Here is a 21,063-nt window from a genome sequence, read left to right on the forward strand (position 1 = left end):
TGAGGGAGAAAAAAAGGCAAAGGGCTGGTTGCAGAATGGGGCAGAGAATGGGGCTGAAGGACAGCAGGACGGGAAGGAGAAGCCTAGGCTGGAGACCTCGCCCGGGATTGCACATGGACGGAGTGTGGGGTGTGGGGCGCACTCACTGACCTCCTGGTAACTGGGGTCCTGGGGGTTGAAGGTGCTATCCACGGACTGCAAGCGCAGGCTCAAGTGCGGGAAGCTGTGCAGCCAGACGGCCCACCAGGGCGCGATGTAGTCCACCCGGGCGGCCGGCATTGCTCCTGCCCCTCCGCCGGTCCGTCCGTGAGTCCGTGCGTCCCGCCAGCCAGCACAGCAGCAGCGGCAGCCGAGACCACTGCACGGGGCGCGCTCCCGTCACCATCCCTCGCAGGCTCTCCGATCCCTCCCCTCTCCCCCGCCCCCGCGCGCGCCCCCGGCCCCGCCTCGCCCCTCGGCTCTCCCGCGCGGCTCCGGGAGGGAGGCGCCTGTGAATGAAGGGACCCGGGAAATAAAGAAGTCTCTACTGCCGCCCGCCCTGCCCCCGCTTCTGGGCAGGATCAGGATCTGAGATTTAAAGCTGGGTCATCAGGACCCGGGTCAGACAACGGAAAAGTAACTTACCCAAGGCTCTACAACAAGTTTGAACAGGGGCATAAAACTATTATAGATTTAGTTACAGATGAGGAAACTGAGGCACAGAGCGCTAGGGTCACACAGCTAGTAAATGGCTTAGACAGGATTTGAACTCATGACTTCCTCACTTCAAGTCCAGTGCTGGGGTCCACTACTAAGCCATGCTGCCTCAGGTTGGCATGAGTTGCCTTCCAAAGCTTTATCATCCCCTAATCATCAATGTGTCTACCAGATGTCTTTCTTGCAGACATTTATCATTACTTCCAGTCTTACTCATCACTACTTTATACTGCTGATTATAATTATTAGCTAGCCAGACCCAGAGGAGGGACTGACTACTCTTAGGCCCTGGGGTGAAGGGGGGAGGGGGCATATCCAGAAGGGGCATTTAACACATTGTGAGCATCCAGGCAAAATTAACCACGATAATAATATCTGGTATTTAAGTAGGGCTTTTCTCACAACCCTGTGAGGTAGGTAATGCATGGTTTATTTATCTCCATTTTATAGCTGAGGAGACTAAGGTTTGAAGATGAAGTGATGGCCATTGTGGCATAGCTATTACTCTGGGCCAGACCCGACAGTCAGATGGTTCAAGCTAGGGATTGAAATCATGAGACACTCCTAGACCAGATAACATTTGACTAAAGGAAGCTGATTTAACAAAATGGCAAAGGAGTGGCTATTCAGCAAAGACTGAATTCAGGAGGATGCTGCTCCCTTCCTCTCCATATGGAGATTAGCCTTATCAGGAGAGGGTATTCACTCCTGGAGGTAGGTGGGTTGTAGTCCATCAGCTTGAGGAACTTCTTGCACTGGGCTTTTCATGCCTTCGGTGACTGGGACACTTTGGTTTGAGCCACAGGTTCCCAAAGTGGGTGATACTGTCCCCTGAGGGGTGCTGGAACAATGTGGGGGTGGGGTGGGGGTGAGGGTGGGGCAGTAGTAGCCTCAGGTGCAATTAGGAGGTATTGAATAAAAATAAGGGAGTAGTGGACATAAGGAAAGAAGAGAAGAGAATTTTGAAAAACGGTTCATACATGTTTCATCTGTTGTGTGACAGAGTTAAAGTTGTAGTGATTACATTGTTTTTCAAAAAAAACCCACAGAAAATGCCAGTCATAACCTAGCAGTGGTCAAGTCTGCCGGCAGGTCTTAACAAGCAAGTGTTGGCAGGTGAGCCTATCTCGATTTGTGGGGAAGTCCAGCATGCATCAGCAAGAATATGTGTGTGGAATGACTTGTTTACAATATGATACTATACTGTTACATGATACAATATCACATCATCAAAATTTCAATGCAGGAAAAAACCCACAAATTTACAATAAATTAATGAATTTAAGATGTGACATTAAAAAAATTATATATTTTTTGAAATGACTCAAATTTAAAAAAAATTAAAGGGTTAAAGAAAGTAGATTTCTGGGGGAGGGGGAGGAGCACTGAGTAATTTTTTTGAAAAGGGGGTAGTAGGCCAAATAAGTTTGGGAACCTCTGGTTTGAGCCTTAGTTCCATGGATCAATTAAGTTTTGAAGGTGTTTTCGTTAACTTTCAAGGGAAAAGTTAGCATAGCCTATGAGGAGTAGATGTTACTGTTATTACAGCTATTAAATTTTAAAAGTGGGATTGGAGCTCTAAACTGCTAATCCATGATACTTCCTCTATATTATGAGTGATCCAACAAGGATAGGAGAGAGTGAAGGGCTAACAGATTAAGGTATGAGCAGGCAGAAATAGGAAATACACCACATAGACCTCTCTCTTCTTTCATTCTCTGCCCTGACACTATCTTCCCATCCAGGAATGTTATAAGGAAGATTCTTGTTCAATCATGACTGCTGAGATTCCATGTCAGTGAATCACTCTCCACCTCACAGTTTATATAGTATCTTCCTTTTCCCATTCCCCACTGCAACTGCTTCACTCCTTTCCTTCTGGATGAAAAGCAGTACATATAAGCCACAGCAATGTACTGCAACTGATTCTCTCCCTTTCTCTGTCTCTTCCTATGCTTGCAGCCCACCGGGGGGTGTTGCTTAGCTTGGTGCTCAATAGGCTGCTAACTCTTGTAATCTACAGATCCTCCACTCCCATTCCCCAACCACAATTCAGTTTCCCTCTTGATTAGCAATAATAATTTGCTTCACATTTTTTATAGCACTTAAAATTTATAATGCACCTTCCTCCTAATAAAACTATGCCATTAGGTAATGCAAGATTTGCCCCAGTTCACCTAGATAGTTTTGGGGCCAGGACAGAATCCACATCCTTACCCTGTGGGGTAGCTGAAATAGAGTGTAGAATGAGCAGCCTGAGGACACTCAATCCTTTCTGCGCCTTCTGGCCAGCTGGATTAGGAGCAAAACTTAATCCTTCTCAGGATTTTCCTATCTCCTTTCTGGGGGCTGGTTAAGGGTAAAAGTCTTTTCTCTGGTCCCTACTCTCTTTTCTCTACTCTCTCTCCTTCTCTCTGCCCTCTCCTCCTCCCCCTTCCTCCCCCTCCACCACCCCAGTCCCTTTTCTCTCTGAAGAGCCAGTTTGTGTTTAGTCAGTTTGTATTGAGGATTACCTCACTTTCTAACCACTTTCTAGGACTACTGCCCTCCAGGTCCAGAAGGTTAGTGGGGTAAGGGGACAATACACCACAAACCAAGTCAATAAAACACTTTAACAAGTGTCAACTGGCCACAAGGCACAGCTGGGAATGCAAAGGCAAAGATAAGATTCTGTGAAATAAAAATGAAATAGTGCCTGCCCTCAAGGAGCTTACATTTTAAATGCACAAAGAAGTGCACAATACTTTGAAGAGGGAGAAATTGGACTGGCAATTGGGGGCAGGGTAAAGTGAGAATTAGGAAAAGCTTAATTCAATTCAGGTAATATTTATAAGGGCAGCTAGGTGGCATAGAGCATGAGTGCTGGGCCTGGAATCAGGAAGACCCATCTTTAATTCAAATATGGCCTCAGACATTTCCTAGCTGTGTGACCCTGGGCAAGTCAATTAAACCTGTTTGCCTTAGTTTCCTCACCTATCAAATGAGCTGGAGAAGGAAATGGTAAACCATTCCAGTATCTTTGCCAAGAAAACTCCAAATGGGGTCATGAAGAATCAGACACAACTGAACAACAACAATATTTAATAAACACCTATAGTGTACAAGGCTCTGTGCTAGATGCTAAACCTATATAGAAGAAAAATACCAAAGCTCATGCCCTGGACCTAGAGGCGCAGGGGTGGAGCACTATATGAACAGCAATTAAGTGTAATACTAGGCAAAGAAGAGATTCAAACAAGGTGTTCTAAACACTTGAGAAAGGAAAGATCACTTTCTTTGGAGGTTGGTAATGGAGGGAGGGGAGAAAAAGTAGAATATTAGCTCCTCAATGGGAGGATCTCTGTTTTTGTATAAGGATTTAATAAATGTTGAATTGAATTGAAGTAACTCAAGTTGGAGTCTGAAGGTAGAGAAAGATTTCTACTAGCTAACACCAGAAGAGAATATAGTCCAGGAATGTGGAATATTCCTTGAGAAGTAAGGAAGCAGGAGAGTTCTTGGTGAATTCAAGGAATGGTTTTTTTTTTTCTATTAGGAAATGGACAGGAGTCCAGTTTGGCTGGAACATAGAGTGGGTGGAGGGAAGTATCATAAAGTTGCAAAGGCAGATTGGAACCAGACTGTGGAAAACCTTAAATGCCAGGCTGAGTTGGTACTTTATCCTCAAGCCACAAAGGAGCCACGGAAGGATTTTGAACAGGGGAGTGATATAGTAGGACCCCTAAGATAAGAAAACTATTTTGATACCTGGTGAAGTATAAACTAGAAGGGAAAAAGATTGGAGGCATTTAGAAAACTATTTCGGGGCAGCTAGGTGGTACAGGGGATAGAGTATCGGCCCTGAAGTCATGAGGACCTGAGTTCAAATCTGTCCTCAGACCAAACACTTAACACTTACTAGCTGTGTGACCCTGGGCAAGTCACTTAACCCCAATTGCAAAAAAAAAAAAAAACCAAAAAAAAACTATTGCAAAAATTCTGGAGTGAGATTAGAGCAAGCACTAACATTTCATGGTGGTAGTTGAGTAGGCAGAGAGAGAAAGGATGGATTTCAGACGTGGTCTAGAGACAGACCAGGCAGGACGTGGCTACTAACTGGATTACAGGATAGGTGAGAAGGAAGACTCTAAGACATTTGTCACTTTTTCAGGACATATTTGAAACATAATTCCATAGACAATGGAGCATACGCCAGAAATTCACTTCAATGTACCTCACATGAAGCAGTGGTAGGATCTGGATTTGAAATCAAAGTACCTCAGTTTGAATCTTTGGTCTGCCAATTATTAGCTGTGTGTTGTTCTGTTGTGTCCAACTCTTCATGACCCCATTTGGGGTTTTCTTGGCAAAGATACTGGAATGATTTGCCATTTCCTTCTCCGGCTCATCTGACAGATGGAGAAACTGAGACAAATAGGGTTAAATAACTTGCCCAGGGTCACACAGCTAGTATCTGAAGCTAGATTTGAACTCAGGTCTTCCTGATTTCAGGCTTGGCACTCTATCCACTGCACCACCTAGCTGCCTTTAATAGCTGTGTGACTTTGCACAAATGACTTAACCTCTCTGGAACTCCTCAGTTTTCTCATCCAAAAAAATGAAGGGGTTTGACTAGATGACCTCTAAGATCCTTTCAGCTAGTCTATGAGCCTATGATAAAATTCAACAAATATTTATTAAGTGCCTACCCTATGGAAGGCCCTGTGTTAGATGTTGGAGCATCAGAGATAAAAAGGAAGCAGTTTTTCTTCAAGGTTTACATTCTATTGGGAGAATGCATGTACCCAATGAACACATAACTTAAAGTGGGAGAGAGCACTAACAACTGGGAGCATCCCAAAAGGCTTCATCTATAAGCCTCACCTGAATCATGTATGGAAGGAAGCTGGAGAATCTAAGAAAAGTCAGAAAGGACCTTCTAGGAATGGCTGACCATTTGTACAAAGGCATGCAAGTGGGGCAGCTGAGTGGCTCAATGGATACAGCATTACACAGCAGGCATGGAAAACTACCTGTTCAAAGGCAAGATGATGGGAGAAAAAAAACCATCATGCAAGGAAAAGCTAATAGATCAGGTAGACTGTGGGTATAAAGATGAAAAATGTAAAATGACTTGAAAGGTAAGTGGCAGCCAAATTGTGGAAGGCTTTAAATGCTAGACTGGGGAGTTTATATCTTATCCTAGAGGCAATAAAGAACCAAGGAAGATTTTTGACTTAGGGAAGTCACACAAACCTGTGTTTTTTAGGGATATCAATTTGCCAGCTGTGTGCCAGATTTGTAGAAGGGGCCCCACCAACTCTAAGATTCCATCATTTTATATACACAACTCTGCCCTGGCCTGCCTTGCAGAAACAAAAGACAATTTAATATTAGCTGTCATCTGGTTGGCTTTGATGGGATCCCTTGTAAAAGCACTGCCTGGTTTGGATGGCTGGCAAGGGGAGGCTGGATTGGGGGGAAAATAGGTATAACAGGTATTGGCGGATTCCCAAAGAGAAGTGTTTGTGTTATGCATCCTCCTAAAGATTCCTTCCTTGTCCCACCTGTTTGCCTTAGAAGGGCCCCAGGGTCCAGCCCTTCTGTCTGATTGCTATCAATACTCCAAGGTCAGCAATTCTGGGGAAGCAGCAAAAATGAGGAGCCAATAGCTGGCTGTCTCTGCAGCACCAGTTAAGCAGGGTCTCAGTGTTCTATACGGTACAGAGGGGACTTTGGCAGTGATTAATGACACCCCTGCCGGAATTATATGCTGGTGGTTTCTCTAGTTTCTTCCTAGCCATCTCTCCGGCCCTTAAACACATCCATATCTGGTGGAATCTACAAATTTTATCATTACAATCACCATGATGATCATGATAAAATCTCCTATCCCCTTCCTAAATCTCCCACCATGGGCATATACATATGAGGAACAGGGTATGTGGGTTGGTAGTGGGAGAATAAGAATATACTAGAACTCTTTTTTTTTTGCCCCCAATAAATATTTATTAAGCATCAGTTAAATGTTGGGGATACAAAGAAAGATAAAAGATATTCCCTGCTCTCAAGGAGCTTCCAAGCTAATGGAGGAAACAACATGAAAACAACTATGCCCACCAAGATATAAACAGGATAAATTGGAAATAATCAATATATCCAAGACAATTCTGAAGGTCTTATGATGAAAAATGCTATCCACCTCCAGAAAAAACATGAAGCCTGGATGTAGATTGAAGCATGCTTTTTTTTTTTTTTTACTTTTTCTTTTTTAGCTCTGTGTTTTCTTTCGCAACATGGCTAATATGGAAATATTTTGCATCACTTCACATGCATAATCTATATCAAACTGCTTGCCTTGAAGTAGAATCTGGAACTCAAAATTTAAAAAAATGTTAAAAAAGTAAAATTAAAATTAAAATAAAGGGGTTGGGGGAAAAAAGGAATAATCAATAAAGAAAGCACTAGAATTAAGGGGGATCTGTACAAGATTCCTATAGAAGGTGGGATTTTAGCTGGGACTTGAAAGAAGCCAGGGAATCTAGAGAGCATTCTGGGCATGAAGCATAGCCAGCAAAAATTCCGAGTCAGGAGATGGAGTGTCTTGTTTGAGAATTTAAACACAATAATGCAGAATAAATATTTATGTCCTCCTTTTCTATCTCCCCATTTCTAATCTTGCCCTTTCTTCTTCCATATCCTGTGACTCCTTCCCCCTCCTATTCACACAGTCCCTACCCTAGTTCATGCCCTCCTCACCTCTGGATGGAGTAAGTAACACGTCTATTAACTGCTCTCCCTATGTTCTGTCTGATCCCTTTCTCTTTAGTTACTAAACTGATATTCCAAAAACACATCCAACCATGTCACTCCCCTGCTCAGAAATCTTCAATATCCCAACTGTCTTTAGGGTAAAATGCAAACTCTTCAGCCTGGCATATAAAGATCTCCACCATCTAGCTCCTAACTACTCTTCTAGTCTAATTTCATATTATTCACCTCCATATACTAATTTCCCGTCAGACTGACCTGCTAGCTCTTCCCCATCACTAACATTCCACCTTCCACTTGTATTGTTGTTATTGTTCAGTCATGTCTGACTCTTTGTGACCCCATTTGACATTTTCTTGGCAAAGATACTGGAGTGGTTTGCCATTTCCTTCTCCAGCTCATTTTATAGATGAGGAAACTGAGGCAAATAGGGTTAAGTGACTTGCCCAGGGTCACACAGCTAGGAAGTGTCTGAGGCCAGAATGTTCCTGACTCCAGGACTGGCATTCTAACCACTGTGCCACCTAGTTGCCTGACCTCTTCCTGAGGAAGTCATTTGTCATTTATTCTATAATGTGGCATTTGGAAAAATTCTAAAAGCTCTGTTAGTGTTATTAATATATCTGTTGAAGATTCCAGACAAAATATTGGGCAGTTTTAAATAAAAGAGGTGTGTACTACAAATCCAATGCCCCATATCTCTCCAACTTCCTGTTATTTTGAAGGGATGAGAAAGTTGGCTGGCAAAAGCACCTCAGGATCTTCATTCTACTTCCTCCCTTAGGTATTTTCCCGAGACCTCCAGCGATTTCATTTTAGTCATTCAACAACATTGACTGAGGCCCTAAAATGTTTACTCTGTATTGGCTGTTTTGGAGACAAAACCAAAGAAATAGAAGACACTGTTCTAGAGGTGGAAGGGACTGACTGTGTCCAGTTACTCTTAACACCTTCATTTTACAGATGAGGAAACTGAGGCCTAGAGAGGTTAAATGACTTGTTCAAGGCTAGATGTGGAGGAAAGAAAGGCTAAAATGAAACAATTCCTATCCTCAAGGAGCTTACGCTCTCTCTGGGGAGACAATATACATTTAAGTAATCCATTCAAAATAAATGCAACGTAAAATTTTTTTGGGTGGGGGGGGGAGCACTAATAGCTTGAGGGAAGAAATCAGAAAAGGCTTCATTTCTTAGATAATACTTAAGTTTGGAAGGAAATGAAGATCATAAGAAGCTGAAGTGAGGGGGGAGTTTTTTTTTTTTAAATGAATAATAACAGCAGGGAAGCCAGATCACTTGGACCATATTGTGTAAGAAAGGGACTAATGCATAATAAGATAGTATCAATAATTCTATTAACATCTCAATTAATGCGTAAGACAATAATATATAAGAATGGAAAGGTACACCAAGGCTAGGTTGTGAGAGGTCTAAATCCCATTATCAGGTTATAATCTCCTATCATTCCATCTCTTCTGCCAAGCCTTGAAATCTTTCAGAAGTTTCCTGGGTTGTTAACCCTGGTCTTGCCTCACTTTCCTTAATTCCCAATCTTGACCCTCCAGTTACTCAATTCAAGTCTCTGCTATCTATGTAGCCAGCCAACTGGATCATTACAAGTTTATGTTAACTACCCTCAACTGAGTCCTCACCAATCTTTTTTATATCTCCTCCACTGGTTCTTTATCCTACTCCACTGAGACTGTTCCAAACGGCCTCTTCTTTCAAGACTCCCTAACCATTCCCTATCCTGATTATCTCAGCTGAGGACTTGGGCTAATAAGTTACTGAGAAAAGAGAGACTGTGAGGTTCCTCTTCTCTATCTGTTGTTATCTTTGCTTATACTCTCCTTAACTCCAGTTTCTTAGGAAAACATGACCCTTCTCCTTACCAATGTCAGTCTCTCTACCATTACCCTTGAGCCTGCCCCCTCCCATCTTCTCAAACAGATTGTCCCCATACTCATATTCTCCTCTCTGTATTCTTCTTACTCTATTTGCTGGTTCCTTCCCAGTTACCTACAAACACTGCTACCTTCCTCATCCTAAAAAAAACTAAACAAAAAATCCTTTATTACAGCTTACCATCTCCTCAACTTACTGTCCCAAATCTTTCCTTCCTTTCACAACCAAACTCCTAGAAAAAAGTGGTTACATCTCTCCTCTCACTTCTTAATTTACAATCTCTCACCCAACCTCATCATTTAGGACTCTCCAAAGTAACCAATGATCTCTTTAATTGCCAAATATAATGGACTTTTTCCAACTCTCATCCCAGTTGATCTTTCTGCAGCATCTGGCACTGTCAATGCTGTCTCTCTTGGTTCTCCTACCTGTCTGTTTCTGCTGGATCATCCGTATCATGTTCACTGTGTACGTTCCCTAGGGTTCTGCCTGGGCCCTCTTCTATTTTCTCTTATATGAGGATCTTACCAGCTCCCTTGAGTTTAATTATCTCTCTGCAGATGACACCCAAATCTATATATCTAACCCTAGTCTCTCCCTTGCTAGTTACAGTTCTCCAATTCATATGTCCAAAACCGGATCATCTTCCCCTCAAATCTCTTTTCTGAAGGTCCCCATTTCTGTCATAGGAACCACCATCCTTTCAGTCACTTAGGTTTTGCAAATTCAGTGTTATCCTGGCCTCTTCATTCTTCTCTCCACATATTCAATCAGTTGCCAAATCTCCATATGATCAACACCTCCAAATCTTTCACAACTCTCTTCTCTCTCCTGACAAGATCATTAAACCTAGTTGAGGTTTTCATCTCCTTTTGCCTTGACTTCTAGTCATCTCTTCTACATTGTGAGGGTTAGGGGAACAGCACCCAGAGATCTGGAAAATCCACATAAAACTTTTTGGCCCTCCCTACGTACTAGAGAAAAAGTCTGATTTTTTTTTTCTTTTATGGGGTGTTTGCAGTACCTTATTGTAACGTTTAAGTATTTGGTTATAGGTTGTGTTGTCTGCTGGTCTTCGAATGTCTATGGCTTCTGAAAAATTCCCCCCAAATTCCCACTTTATTATTCGAACTCACAATATATGGAAACCACAATGGGGAAAGTCGAGATGCGGAAAGAATAACTTCGTAAGAGCCTCAAGACTATTTAGGTTTCCCTGCTCGAGTCTCTCCCTTAATACAGCTGCCAAAGTGATTTTCCTAAAGTACCAGCCTGACCAAGTTACTTTCGTACTCAATAAACTCCAGTGGTTCTCTTTTACCTTTGGGGTCAAATATTTTTGTTTTGGATGTAGTTAATTTCTGGACGATTCTACTTTAAATTCAAACAATGGGTTGCTTTTCTTTCATTGTGACATAGCTCCACCTAGTGACCTACCAAATGTTTACCCTTCCCTCCCTGTCAAATAGAAGACAGTGAACTCCTAGATCTGTGTCTCCAAAGTGGGATGCCAAGGGATGTAATATCCCACTGGGATATAATATTAGAACTTTCAAGGGGCAACCCAGTTTATGCAAAACAAGTGTCACTCCCAGTGCACAGTGGATTGTGAACTTATTTGTTAAAAATATAGAAATGCAACCCTTTATTTTCCAAGAACTCACTGACATTAAGGAAGATGGAAATTTACTAGCTGAATTTCAAGAAAAACTTTTGCATTAGCGAAAAATGAGTACTGTGATTTAGCAAATGTAGCCAATGGTGTATTTCTTCCTTTTAGATCTATGTGTCTTCAGATATTGATAGTCATTAAAACCAAGTATCAAAATAAATTTAGAACTGGACCTTTGAATTGCTATTTCAAGTGTTAAATTTTTTAAAATGAAGCATATCCAATCACTTTGCTCTTAATAAAAATGCTAATTTTTTTCTTTTTTTTTTAGGAAATTGGGGTTAAGTGATTTGCCCAGTGTCACACAGCTAGGAAGTGTCAAGTGTTTGGTCTGAGGCCGCATTTGAACTCAGGTCCTCCTGACTTCAGGGCCGGTGCTCTATGCACTGTGCCACCTACCTGCCCCCCCAAAATGTTAATATTTTAACAAGACCAAAAGGGTCTACAATTAGCCAAAAGACTACTTAAAATCTGAATCCTATTAAATTTCTATTTTTTTTCAATACCGTACATAAGTACAACAGTATATGTAAGAAATTTATAAATATTAGAAGTGCACATTAAATATTTTTTTTTAACTGATGGAGTGCATGATCAAAAAAAGTTTTTGAGACTACTATGTCATATCATATCAAAGGCCCAAACCTAAGAAATACAAAGCACAAACTATAGTCACGTATCGCTTTAGATGTTATTTTGTTAACTTTTCTTATGTAACACACATATCAAAGTAACAGTTTAATTTTTTAGCCTCCAAGACTGATACTGAGAATCTTAGTTATTAGAACTGCAACATTTATTTACAAGTTTTTTTTGAAAAGGATCCTATATACCAAAATATTCACAGTAGCACTTTTTGTGGTAGCGAAAAAATCCAGAAACAAAGTGGAAACCTGTTGATTAGAAAATGGCTGAACAAATCAAATGTTGTGTCAAAAGAATCTGGGGAATATGAGAAATTAAGAGAAACATGCAAAATTCTTTGAAATGATAGAGAGAACCAGGAAAAAAATATACTCAATGACTAAAATAATGTAAATGAAAATAACATAATGAACTTGAATATTGTATAATTCTAAGAACAATTTGGCACTGGAGAAGAGATGAGGAAACGCACTGCCCTCCTTTCCTTGGAAAGGGAGGGGTGGGCAAGATGTGAGGGTAGGGAACTGTGGTCAAATAGGGTACTTGTTTCCGATTGTTTTAACTTTTTCCTACAAGGGATGGTTTCTCTGTGAGGGTATACAATCAGAAACTCAGACAGATGGAAAAAACAAAAGGCAACAATATAACATTTTTTTGAACAGTTCGACTATACATATTCAGAAAAAATCATGTCAAGAGCACATATTGCCCAGATTAAGAAAACTGGCTGGGAGCCCAGAGTTAGTCGACATGGACAAATGTTGCCAACAGAAAATAAACTAGGTCCAGAACTGAGGAGGGTTCAAGCTGGATTCCAGTTGAAAACTACCAGTTTTCAACTATTAAACAGTATCTAGGAATAGTGACTATGACCTCATAATAAAAAAAAAAAACAACAATCACAGGTAATCCAAAAGGCAATGGAAAGACACGTTTGCGTAAGTAAGCTGCAGCATATTACCAATGACTTAAAAAAATCAACAGACGTTATGCAGCTATGTGCTAGACACTGGAGACAGACAAAAAATTAAGCTGTTCCTACTTCTAAAGAGTTTATTGGAAAAGATACGGGCTTGTCATATAGTGAGGGTAACAAATAACAAGGGAGATTGATTGAACATGGATCCAAACTATCACTTGGAGACAAGCCAAATGTAGTCAGATGAAACATTCACCCCAACCTCAAATCAATCACACCCACTTTGGGATCATACCACAGTCCCTACACTGATACAGAAGGCAGAACCTGTGGGTGTTATTGACTCCCACACATAAGAACGCAACAATAGATACCTTGAGACACTTTTAACACTTTTCCTATCAGATCACTCAAATGCTGCTAAATCCTTTTTTTTTCCTCGAGGCAATTGGGGTTAAGTGACTTGTCCAGGGTCACACAGCTAATAAGTGCAAAGTGTCTGCTCTGAGACCGAATTTGAACTCAGGTCCTCCTGATTCCAGGGCCAGTGCTCTATCCATTGTGCCACCTAGCTGCCCCAGATATGAACCATTTCTTTGAGGGCAAGGCAATTAGGGTTAAGTGACTTGCCCAGGGTCACACAACTAGTAATTATCAAGTGTCTGAGGCCAGATTTGAACTCAGGTCCTTCTTACTCCAAGGCCAGAATTCTACCCACTATACCACCTAACTGCCCCTGATGCTGCTAAATCTTAGAGGGAATTGAGAGCGCAACTAAAATTTAAATAACTTTTCCCACATTTCTGTGACTGCTCAATCATTCATTATCATTACGCTTGTGGGTGTGCCCCAAAATTCTTTCCTGAACCCTCTTCTCTACTTTTGTGGTAACCTGAGATTAACTTCAAGTGGTTTAATTACCTCTATGAAGAGTCATATATATTTATGTATAACCCTGGTCTTTCTTGTAAACCAGTCTCATATCACCAATAGCGACACTGGACAATTAAAGCTGGAGGTAGCAGAGACATCTAAGTCAACACAGCCAAAACAACTTATCTTCCTGTTACCCCCAATTCACTCTTCTAAACTTTGTTATATCTATTGAAACACTAGCAATCTTCTGGTTTCTGGAATCATAACCGCAGTGTTATCCGTGGACTCTCCATCTTACCCATGGCAGCTTGCCTTTTTCCTTTCAAAGTACCTATCTCACTGTGACTCAGTCAAAAAACCTTTATCAAGCACCTACTATATGCTAGGAATGGTGCTAACTCCTGGGAATACAAAGAAAGGCAAAAGACAGTCCCTGCTGTCAAGAAGTCCAGTCTAACAGCAACACAACATGCAAAGAACCACACACAAAAAAGTTATAGAGAACAGGTGAAAATCAACAGAGGCACTAGAATTGACAGGTTAAGAATAGCTTCCTGGAAGTGGGATTTTGGCTGATGAGGGAGGACATATTCCAGGCATGGGGGACAGCCAATGAAAATGCTGAGTTCTAAGTGCCTTGTTTAAGTAACAGCAAGGGTAGTTATTTGATGTGGAGCTTGAGCAAGCATGTAAGGGAGTGAGAGAGAGAGAGAGATGGTGAGGGCCTGCATCAGCACTACTGAGAAGGGTATGGTATATTCTTGTTACAAAAGTGAAATCCATAGATTCTGGCAACTGAATGGATATGGGGGAACAGTGAGATGTGAGGAACTGAGGACAACAGCCAAGTTGTGAGCCTGGGGAACGTCATAGTGGGGAAGGTAACGTAAGGTATTTGACTTTCAAAGCCCACCACAACTGGGCCTCATCTTATTTCTCCAGCTTCACATATTGCCTTCTTTCACAAACTCTACAATTGGCTTCTTTGTGTCAGAATTTGCCTTCTTAAACGCTCACCCTAACAATCCTGTATTTGTTCTATACATACTCTTGTATACACGCTGCCTCCTCTTACCTCTCTCACTGCACTAAAACCAGTGTTTATTATTTGACAAGCATGAACGTGCTTTCAACAGCTTCCAGTCCCGGGCACTCTTTCCCTCAGTCTGCCTGGACTGGTTTAACACAATACTATCAAATCAATATGTTAACATCAGCCCCTCAAAGTCAGTTTTGGCTCCCAGGATTCATCTTCAGAATCAGATCGAAAAAAATCATGTCCTATCCAACGATGGAACATCTGATCTCAAGATTACAATAAGGCCAACCAAAGAAAAGGGGTGGTGGAAGATGGCAAACAAACCATCTCCACAAACGAATTCTTCAGAAGCAGTAACGTAAGCATCACCTCTCCCTCCAAGAAAAGACAAGACACCCAAGAATTCTTTTTTTCCCTACATTTTAATACAGGTGGAACATTGAATGATTGCTTCACTTCAGCTCTTTCACAGCCAAACCTAGAGGAAAGGAGACAGAAAAGATAAGTCACCCAGAAGACAGACTTTCACGGTAATTACCACTGTCTGTCTAGAAACACTTTTAACATTTGTAGTGTAGCTAAGGGAAAAGTTGGCAAAGCCTAGCCAACATCATCAGTCCCCAAAGATGTTTAGTTTAAATAAGCATTAAGACTGACTGCAGTGAAACAATGAAAATGGGCCCACACACCCAGACAGTGAGAGATTCCAATTAAGTCATACAAATCTAAAGCTACATTGTCTCAAACCCTCCCCCCACCCCCAAGAGGACAGCAGAGAAGTCGGTTCCTAAAGTTTCAGTTTAGCTTAGCTGTAGCCTCTTTCATGAGTCACTCTTCTCATTTGGCAAATATTAGAACATCTTTATTTTTGTTAAGTGTTTTATATTACCTGGGCAGGTAATATAAAATCTAGATCCCTTAGATTGGTAAGTCCCAATACAGCCGAGATGATCTAACAATAGCTCATAAGCAGTGGTTAGAGTTAATAAATGACTTTCCTCATTATCTTGTGTCAAGTATTATTACACCCATTTTACAGATGAGGCAAACACCCATGCTTTTCCCTATTCAACTCCATTTTTTAAAAAATGGACTATATTCTTGGTCAGCTTACATAGTATAGCTGAAATGAGAAGCACAGTTGAAAACCTCAATTTATTCAAGTTAACCAGAAAGAAACTGATAACAGGTGACTTCATGCCTTTGCCAAGACAAGCATTTCATGTAAAGAATGCAATCATATCCAAAGAAATACATCCATGACACTAATCACTACATATGATAATAGGTCAACCTACCAAGGCAACATCATGGATAGAGTGCTGGACTTAGATTCAAATCCCACCTCTGTAACCATGGACAGACTCACATATTAAATTAAAACAGGTTGTGAGCCCTCACACTAGGAAATATCAGTGCTTTATGTGAAACACTCAAGTAGGCAAATAGCCACATTTCTGTAGCTCTTTCAGGTTCATGAAGCACTTCCCTTCACAATCAGACTACAAGGTAGGCAGGACTTACACCCTGTTTGGTCTTCTGGCTCAAAGTCCAGCACTGTTCTACTGTTCCCAGTAGGCAATACCTGGAATAAGCCAAGTGACAAGACTCACCAGGATGTGTCTTGGAGTTGTTTACAAGGCACAAAAGCTTACAAGCAAATCAAATTGATAGTCCCTTAACAGTAGGGATCTTGGAAGCACCAACTTTATAAATATAACTTACGATCAAAACACAATCTAGCCTTCTCTCACATTCTCGGTTGGCCCTTTTAGAAAACAGGTTCCCATTTCAGCCTTTGTGCCACAGACTTTTAGGCCAACTCACCAGGAGGCAGGGACTGTTTAAGTTTCTCTGCCTTCTCTTTGTCTGTGATAACCAGTGTGTACAGGTATCTGCTGCAGCGAACCTTAAACTTCACATTGTCCTTGTTTTTCTTGATCTTGACAGCTACAAGAAAAAGGCCCCAAAATTACTATGAGAAAGCACAGGCAACAATGCCAAAGAAGTGGAGGCAGCCATTTGGGGGATGGAAAGGAAGCTAGATTGTCCAGTAGTCACTTTTCAAGACCATGTAAATGGTCTTGAAATGAGACTGAACAGCAGAATTATACATCATTTTCCCAGCCTTCACCAAAAGACAGATATTTCCCTACATCAAGAGCAAAGCTTTTAATAAAACCTTACACCAAGTTTTAAGATAAAACCTCAAATTAAGGACTAATCTGTTTGAAATCTTACATCTGCATAATGGCAAGGCTAATGCGAAAAGTGTCAGCATATTTCCATACATTCTAGAGGTACGTAACATGGGCAGAACACATCTGCTTCTTCGGATTGGGTTATAGTAATTCCATCAGAATCCTCAAACTCCTTGTTTTACATTTTAAAAACAGCGTACAGAAAACCCCAAGAGCCTATCATTACAAAAGCTGTTAGAATGCTAACAAGTAAGAAGCAGGTGGTTAAGTACTGAATTTAGGTTATTTGTGTCAAAGTACTCAAGCACAAGTGAATGAAGAGAAAAAGTGACACACAAAACATTCCAGAGGTAAGTGGACTTACAAGTGAATTAACTCAACATCAAAACCTGCAACTTCAGCTTTTTCAACACTTTTAGGGGATACTGATGTTAAGGGCTGGCACTCACAAGAAATAGCACTCCAGTAATTTGAGGCCACAACCAAAGCTTCATATAAACTCAGTAATCTGAATTTCCATTCAAATGAGCAAATTCTTATGTCCCAACATCTCTACTAAACATTCTACTTTGTATAACAGCTGTACTCATAAAAATCTGGATGCCAAATGAATTTCTGCAAAATACCTTGTATATGAAGTAGAGAATTCAAAAGTACCCATTGGTAGGCAGGTAACCTAATTTAATACTTTTGCAAGTTGAGCACTGGATTAAAAATTAGATAATTTAGGTTCCTTCACTTATTGGCTTTGTGATTCTGGGAAAAATCACTTAGCCATAGCTTCTTCATCTCCATATCCTGAACCTATTTATTCATACTTCCCACCTCCTCTCCCCTGAGCCCCCACATTTAATTATTTGCTACCTTTCAATATACCAGTCTCTAGTTCCATTTCCTAGGCCAGTTATGTGGCACAGTACATAGAGTGCCAGGCCTCGAGTTAGGAAGACCTGAGTTCAAGCCTGACCCCAAATACTTATTAGCTGTGTGACCCTGGGCAACTCACTCAACCCTGTTTGCCTCAGTTTCCTCATCTGTAAAATGAGCCGGAGAAAGAAATGGCAAACCACTCCAGTTATCTTTGCCAACAAAATCCCAAATGGGGTCATGTAAGAGTTGGATGGAACAACAAGTCCATCTCCAGATTTTACTGGATTTAATTAAAACTTGATACATGTAAGAAGTACTCTAAGTATCAAGTACTACAAAATTACCATTGTAGCATTTAGAGCAGGAAAGATCATGCACTTAAGTTCCCTTCTATAACTGAGGACCCGAAAAACTGTGGATTTCTGTCAGGATTTGAACCTAGTTCCTTTGACTACAGATCCAGTAATTTTTCCAAGGAAGGAAAATATATTTCCTGCTGGAGGGTGAAGAGGACATCAGGAAAGGCTCCACAAAGGGGGTATTCATCATTCAAAAAAAAAAAAAAAAAATTTGTTATAAAGGCATGCCTGAGTCCTCTTCTGAACTTCCTTTGTAAAAATTTGTTTCATTGACCCCCCCCCCATAACTACCACTATCCACTAACTCCTTGTTCCCTAGAAGTCCTCCTTTAATTCTCCCCTTTCCCTCACTCCCAAACCAATCAGATGTAGTCTGAGTATTCATATGGGGGACACTGGCATAGGGATGAAACAAGAAGGTTCACGTTGGGCTAAGTTTGCACCTTTTCTTTGGACTTAAGCCTCAAAGAGGCTGTCCTAAGAAAGGATGATAAGAGACAGAGGGAAGAGGACAGGAGTGAAAAGCAGGAAAGACAGAGAAATTTAATGGCTGAAAGCTAATATTTGGGCCCACTACTGGCTCTAAACCCTAGCTATCCCATATGTGATGTCTTCCCTTCTCTGGGCCTCAGCTTCATCTCCTTTCTTGGCAGGATCAAGTGAGAGCTGGTACATGTAAGCAATCTTATAAGACGATGTAATGAAAAGTGCTGGATCTAGAAACAAAGGGCCCAGGTTCAAATTCTAGTGGCTACTTAAAGTGCCTTCCAGCTCTAACACAGTAATTCCTCCTCCACACTCACTCAGACTCTTTTTTACTTATCCCAAGCTAGTATTGCTTAAAGTCACTGTTTAGTCTGACAATGGCTCTGAGCTTCTTTAGTCCCTATTCTGCCACTAACTAGGCAGGGAAGTGGGTTGAACCAGATCTCTTTTAAGTCTCCTTTAAGACTACTTAGTTCTATGACTCTAAACAAGGGGTTAACATTTTTTGTGTTACGAATGCCTATGGACCCCATTCTCAGAATATTGATAAATACACACAAACAGGACATACTGGATTACAAAGGAAAGCAATTATATTGGCATAACCCCCCCAATCCTAACTTTGTGATCTCAGATTAACCCTTGATCTAGGCTGAGTATATACTAGTGCTAGACAAAACAAAACCCCAAAACCATGCATGCTATTAATAAGAGTCTTATCTCAGGGAATGTGAACAGTCCTGAGTTCTAGACTTCATTATGTATGCCATAAACAGCTTGCTGCAGCTAATTTGATTCCTTCTAAATAAATTTTTCTCTAAAAAATGCACATTTAGCCAGCATTTGGGGGTGCAACAAGTCTCCCACAAATATCTGAAGAAGCAGGAAAGATAACTTACATTTGGCATCTTTTCGCCTGGCTGTCAGCAGGAAGTCTTTTATTTCCTCGATTTTTCGGGGCTGCAACACAATCAAAACACTAGTTGGTTATCATTGCTGGTAAAGGCTATCCCATCCTCCATAAGAAATGACAAAACCAATCAATCAATAAATACAAAATTCTTAAGTACCAAGCACTGGCCATAAACTACAAAGAATTACGCAAACTCTACTTACTGGCAAGGAACTTACTTGTAGAATTAGTGTTAGGAAAAGCATAAGACAGCATCTAGTTCAGAGATTCACCTCTTGTGCCAAGGACTCCTCACGAATAAGGTTTTCAAATACACAAAATAATGCAAAATTATAAAGAAAGCCAATTATATTGAAATAGCTATCAAGACGTTTTTAAAATAGAAGCTCACAGCTTTCAGGTTAAGAAACCCTGATCTATTTCAATACCTTGATTTTAGTGATGAATTAAAAAAAAAAAAAAAAGAGGCCCAAAAGAGGTGGCCTGCTTAAAGTCACAGTGAACTAAGATTTGAACTCAGGTCTTATGGTTAAGGCTCCATTCCCCAAAAGGAAAAGCACAAACAAAAGAAAACAGTTTGGCATAAAAGGGATACCATGCTAGGCAGGGGAATGAGGCCTTGGGTTCAAATTCCACCTCAGGTGGTCACTAGCTGTGTGACCCACACAGCAAGTCTGGGAGGCAGCTGGGAGGTGTATAAAGCGCCGGACTTGCGAGTCAGAAGGTCGGAGTTTAAATCTAGCCTCATGCAATTAACAGCGGTGTGACCGTGAGCAAGTAACTTAACCACCTGCCTCAGTTTCCTCATCTGTAGAATGAGGACAATACCCCCTATCTCTCAGGGGTGTTGCGAGGGTGGAATAACACCTATGTAAAGCGCTTTGTAAGTGGTAACTATTATTATCTAGTCACTTCACCTCAGTTTTCTCATCTGTAAAAGGAGAAGGCTGGGCTTAGGGAGCCGCTAAGGTCCCTTCCAGCCTCCCCCCCCCATTTCTGAAGGAAAGCAGGCCTGTGGGCACACGGACGCGGGCCTCGAGAACTCACCATGGCGGCGGCGGCGGCGGGACGAGGGGCGGCGTGGGGCCCGAGAGATCGCGCCTGCAAGAGAGAAGGGGAACATGGCGTCGGCGGGACGGGACCCCCAGCGTTCCCAGCCCGATTCCCCGTCCCGCTCCGGGAATAAGGTCCCTGGTCATAACCCACTTACGCCCACCCATCCCCTGGAGAAGCCCCGAGCAGCCCCTGCCTCCCACAACCGCAGGATGGCACCGGATTGCCCCACGCCTTACCACGGGAGAGACACTCACAACTTCCAAGGAGCCGAGGAAGACGCAAAAGGATGAACTTCCACTTCCGGCCAATTAAGACCGCCCACAGTAACCCGGCACTACGGTATCCGCGAGGGATCAAACATCATAGTCTTGCGTTTCCCTTCCTCCCTTCAGTCTCTCTTGACCCGGTGTGACCCAGAATTCTGATTTACCAATATTGATCTTTTTGAAGCGACTGTACATTTACAAACAAACAAATCCACCCAGGGTTTAATGTAGGGAAGCTTTCCCCCTTCCAATCTATCCTATTTTCCACTGCCTGATTATTGAGTTGTGAAAAGATCCCTGAATATGAAATGGGTACACCTGGGTCATTGTAGCTCAGCCACCAACTTGTGTGATTTTGGGGCCAGAGGTTTTAAAATCTTTGGGTCTCATTTTTTCCACCAATAAAGTAA

General features: G+C 41.6%; 2 protein-coding genes across 4 annotated transcripts in view; both read right to left on the reverse strand.

Annotated features, from left to right (window-relative positions):
* Positions 1-315, reverse strand: part of TTYH2 (tweety family member 2) — a 93,784-nt gene extending 93,469 nt beyond the window's left edge. For both annotated transcript variants that reach the window (XM_027873155.1, XM_027873156.1), the window contains exon 1: positions 151-315. In XM_027873155.1, coding sequence (XP_027728956.1) covers positions 151-279 — 129 coding nt within the window. In that variant the 5' untranslated portion in view covers positions 280-315. The remainder of the gene's footprint in view (positions 1-150) is intronic.
* A 14,590-nt stretch (positions 316-14,905) lies between these two features.
* RPL38 (ribosomal protein L38) lies at positions 14,906-20,695 on the reverse strand. 2 transcript variants are annotated; one of them, XM_027873272.1, is made up of 5 exons: positions 20,642-20,695; positions 20,379-20,432; positions 19,318-19,378; positions 16,330-16,452; positions 14,906-14,980 (listed from the first exon to the last, which is right to left on the reverse strand). In XM_027873272.1, exons 2-5 carry the CDS (start codon positions 20,379-20,381, stop codon positions 14,955-14,957), a joined length of 213 nt encoding a protein of 70 aa, XP_027729073.1. In that variant the 5' UTR covers positions 20,382-20,432; positions 20,642-20,695; the 3' UTR covers positions 14,906-14,954. The 2 variants fall into 2 exon arrangements, with proteins under 2 accessions (XP_027729073.1, XP_027729072.1); XM_027873271.1 differs by lacking the exons at positions 20,379-20,432; positions 20,642-20,695 and adding an exon at positions 19,550-19,591.
* Between the last annotated feature and the right edge of the window lie 368 nt (positions 20,696-21,063).

This window comes from Vombatus ursinus, unplaced genomic scaffold, assembly GCF_900497805.2.
Source record: "Vombatus ursinus unplaced genomic scaffold, bare-nosed wombat genome assembly UNPS02014801.1, whole genome shotgun sequence".
Taxonomy (NCBI): Eukaryota; Metazoa; Chordata; class Mammalia; order Diprotodontia; family Vombatidae; genus Vombatus; species Vombatus ursinus.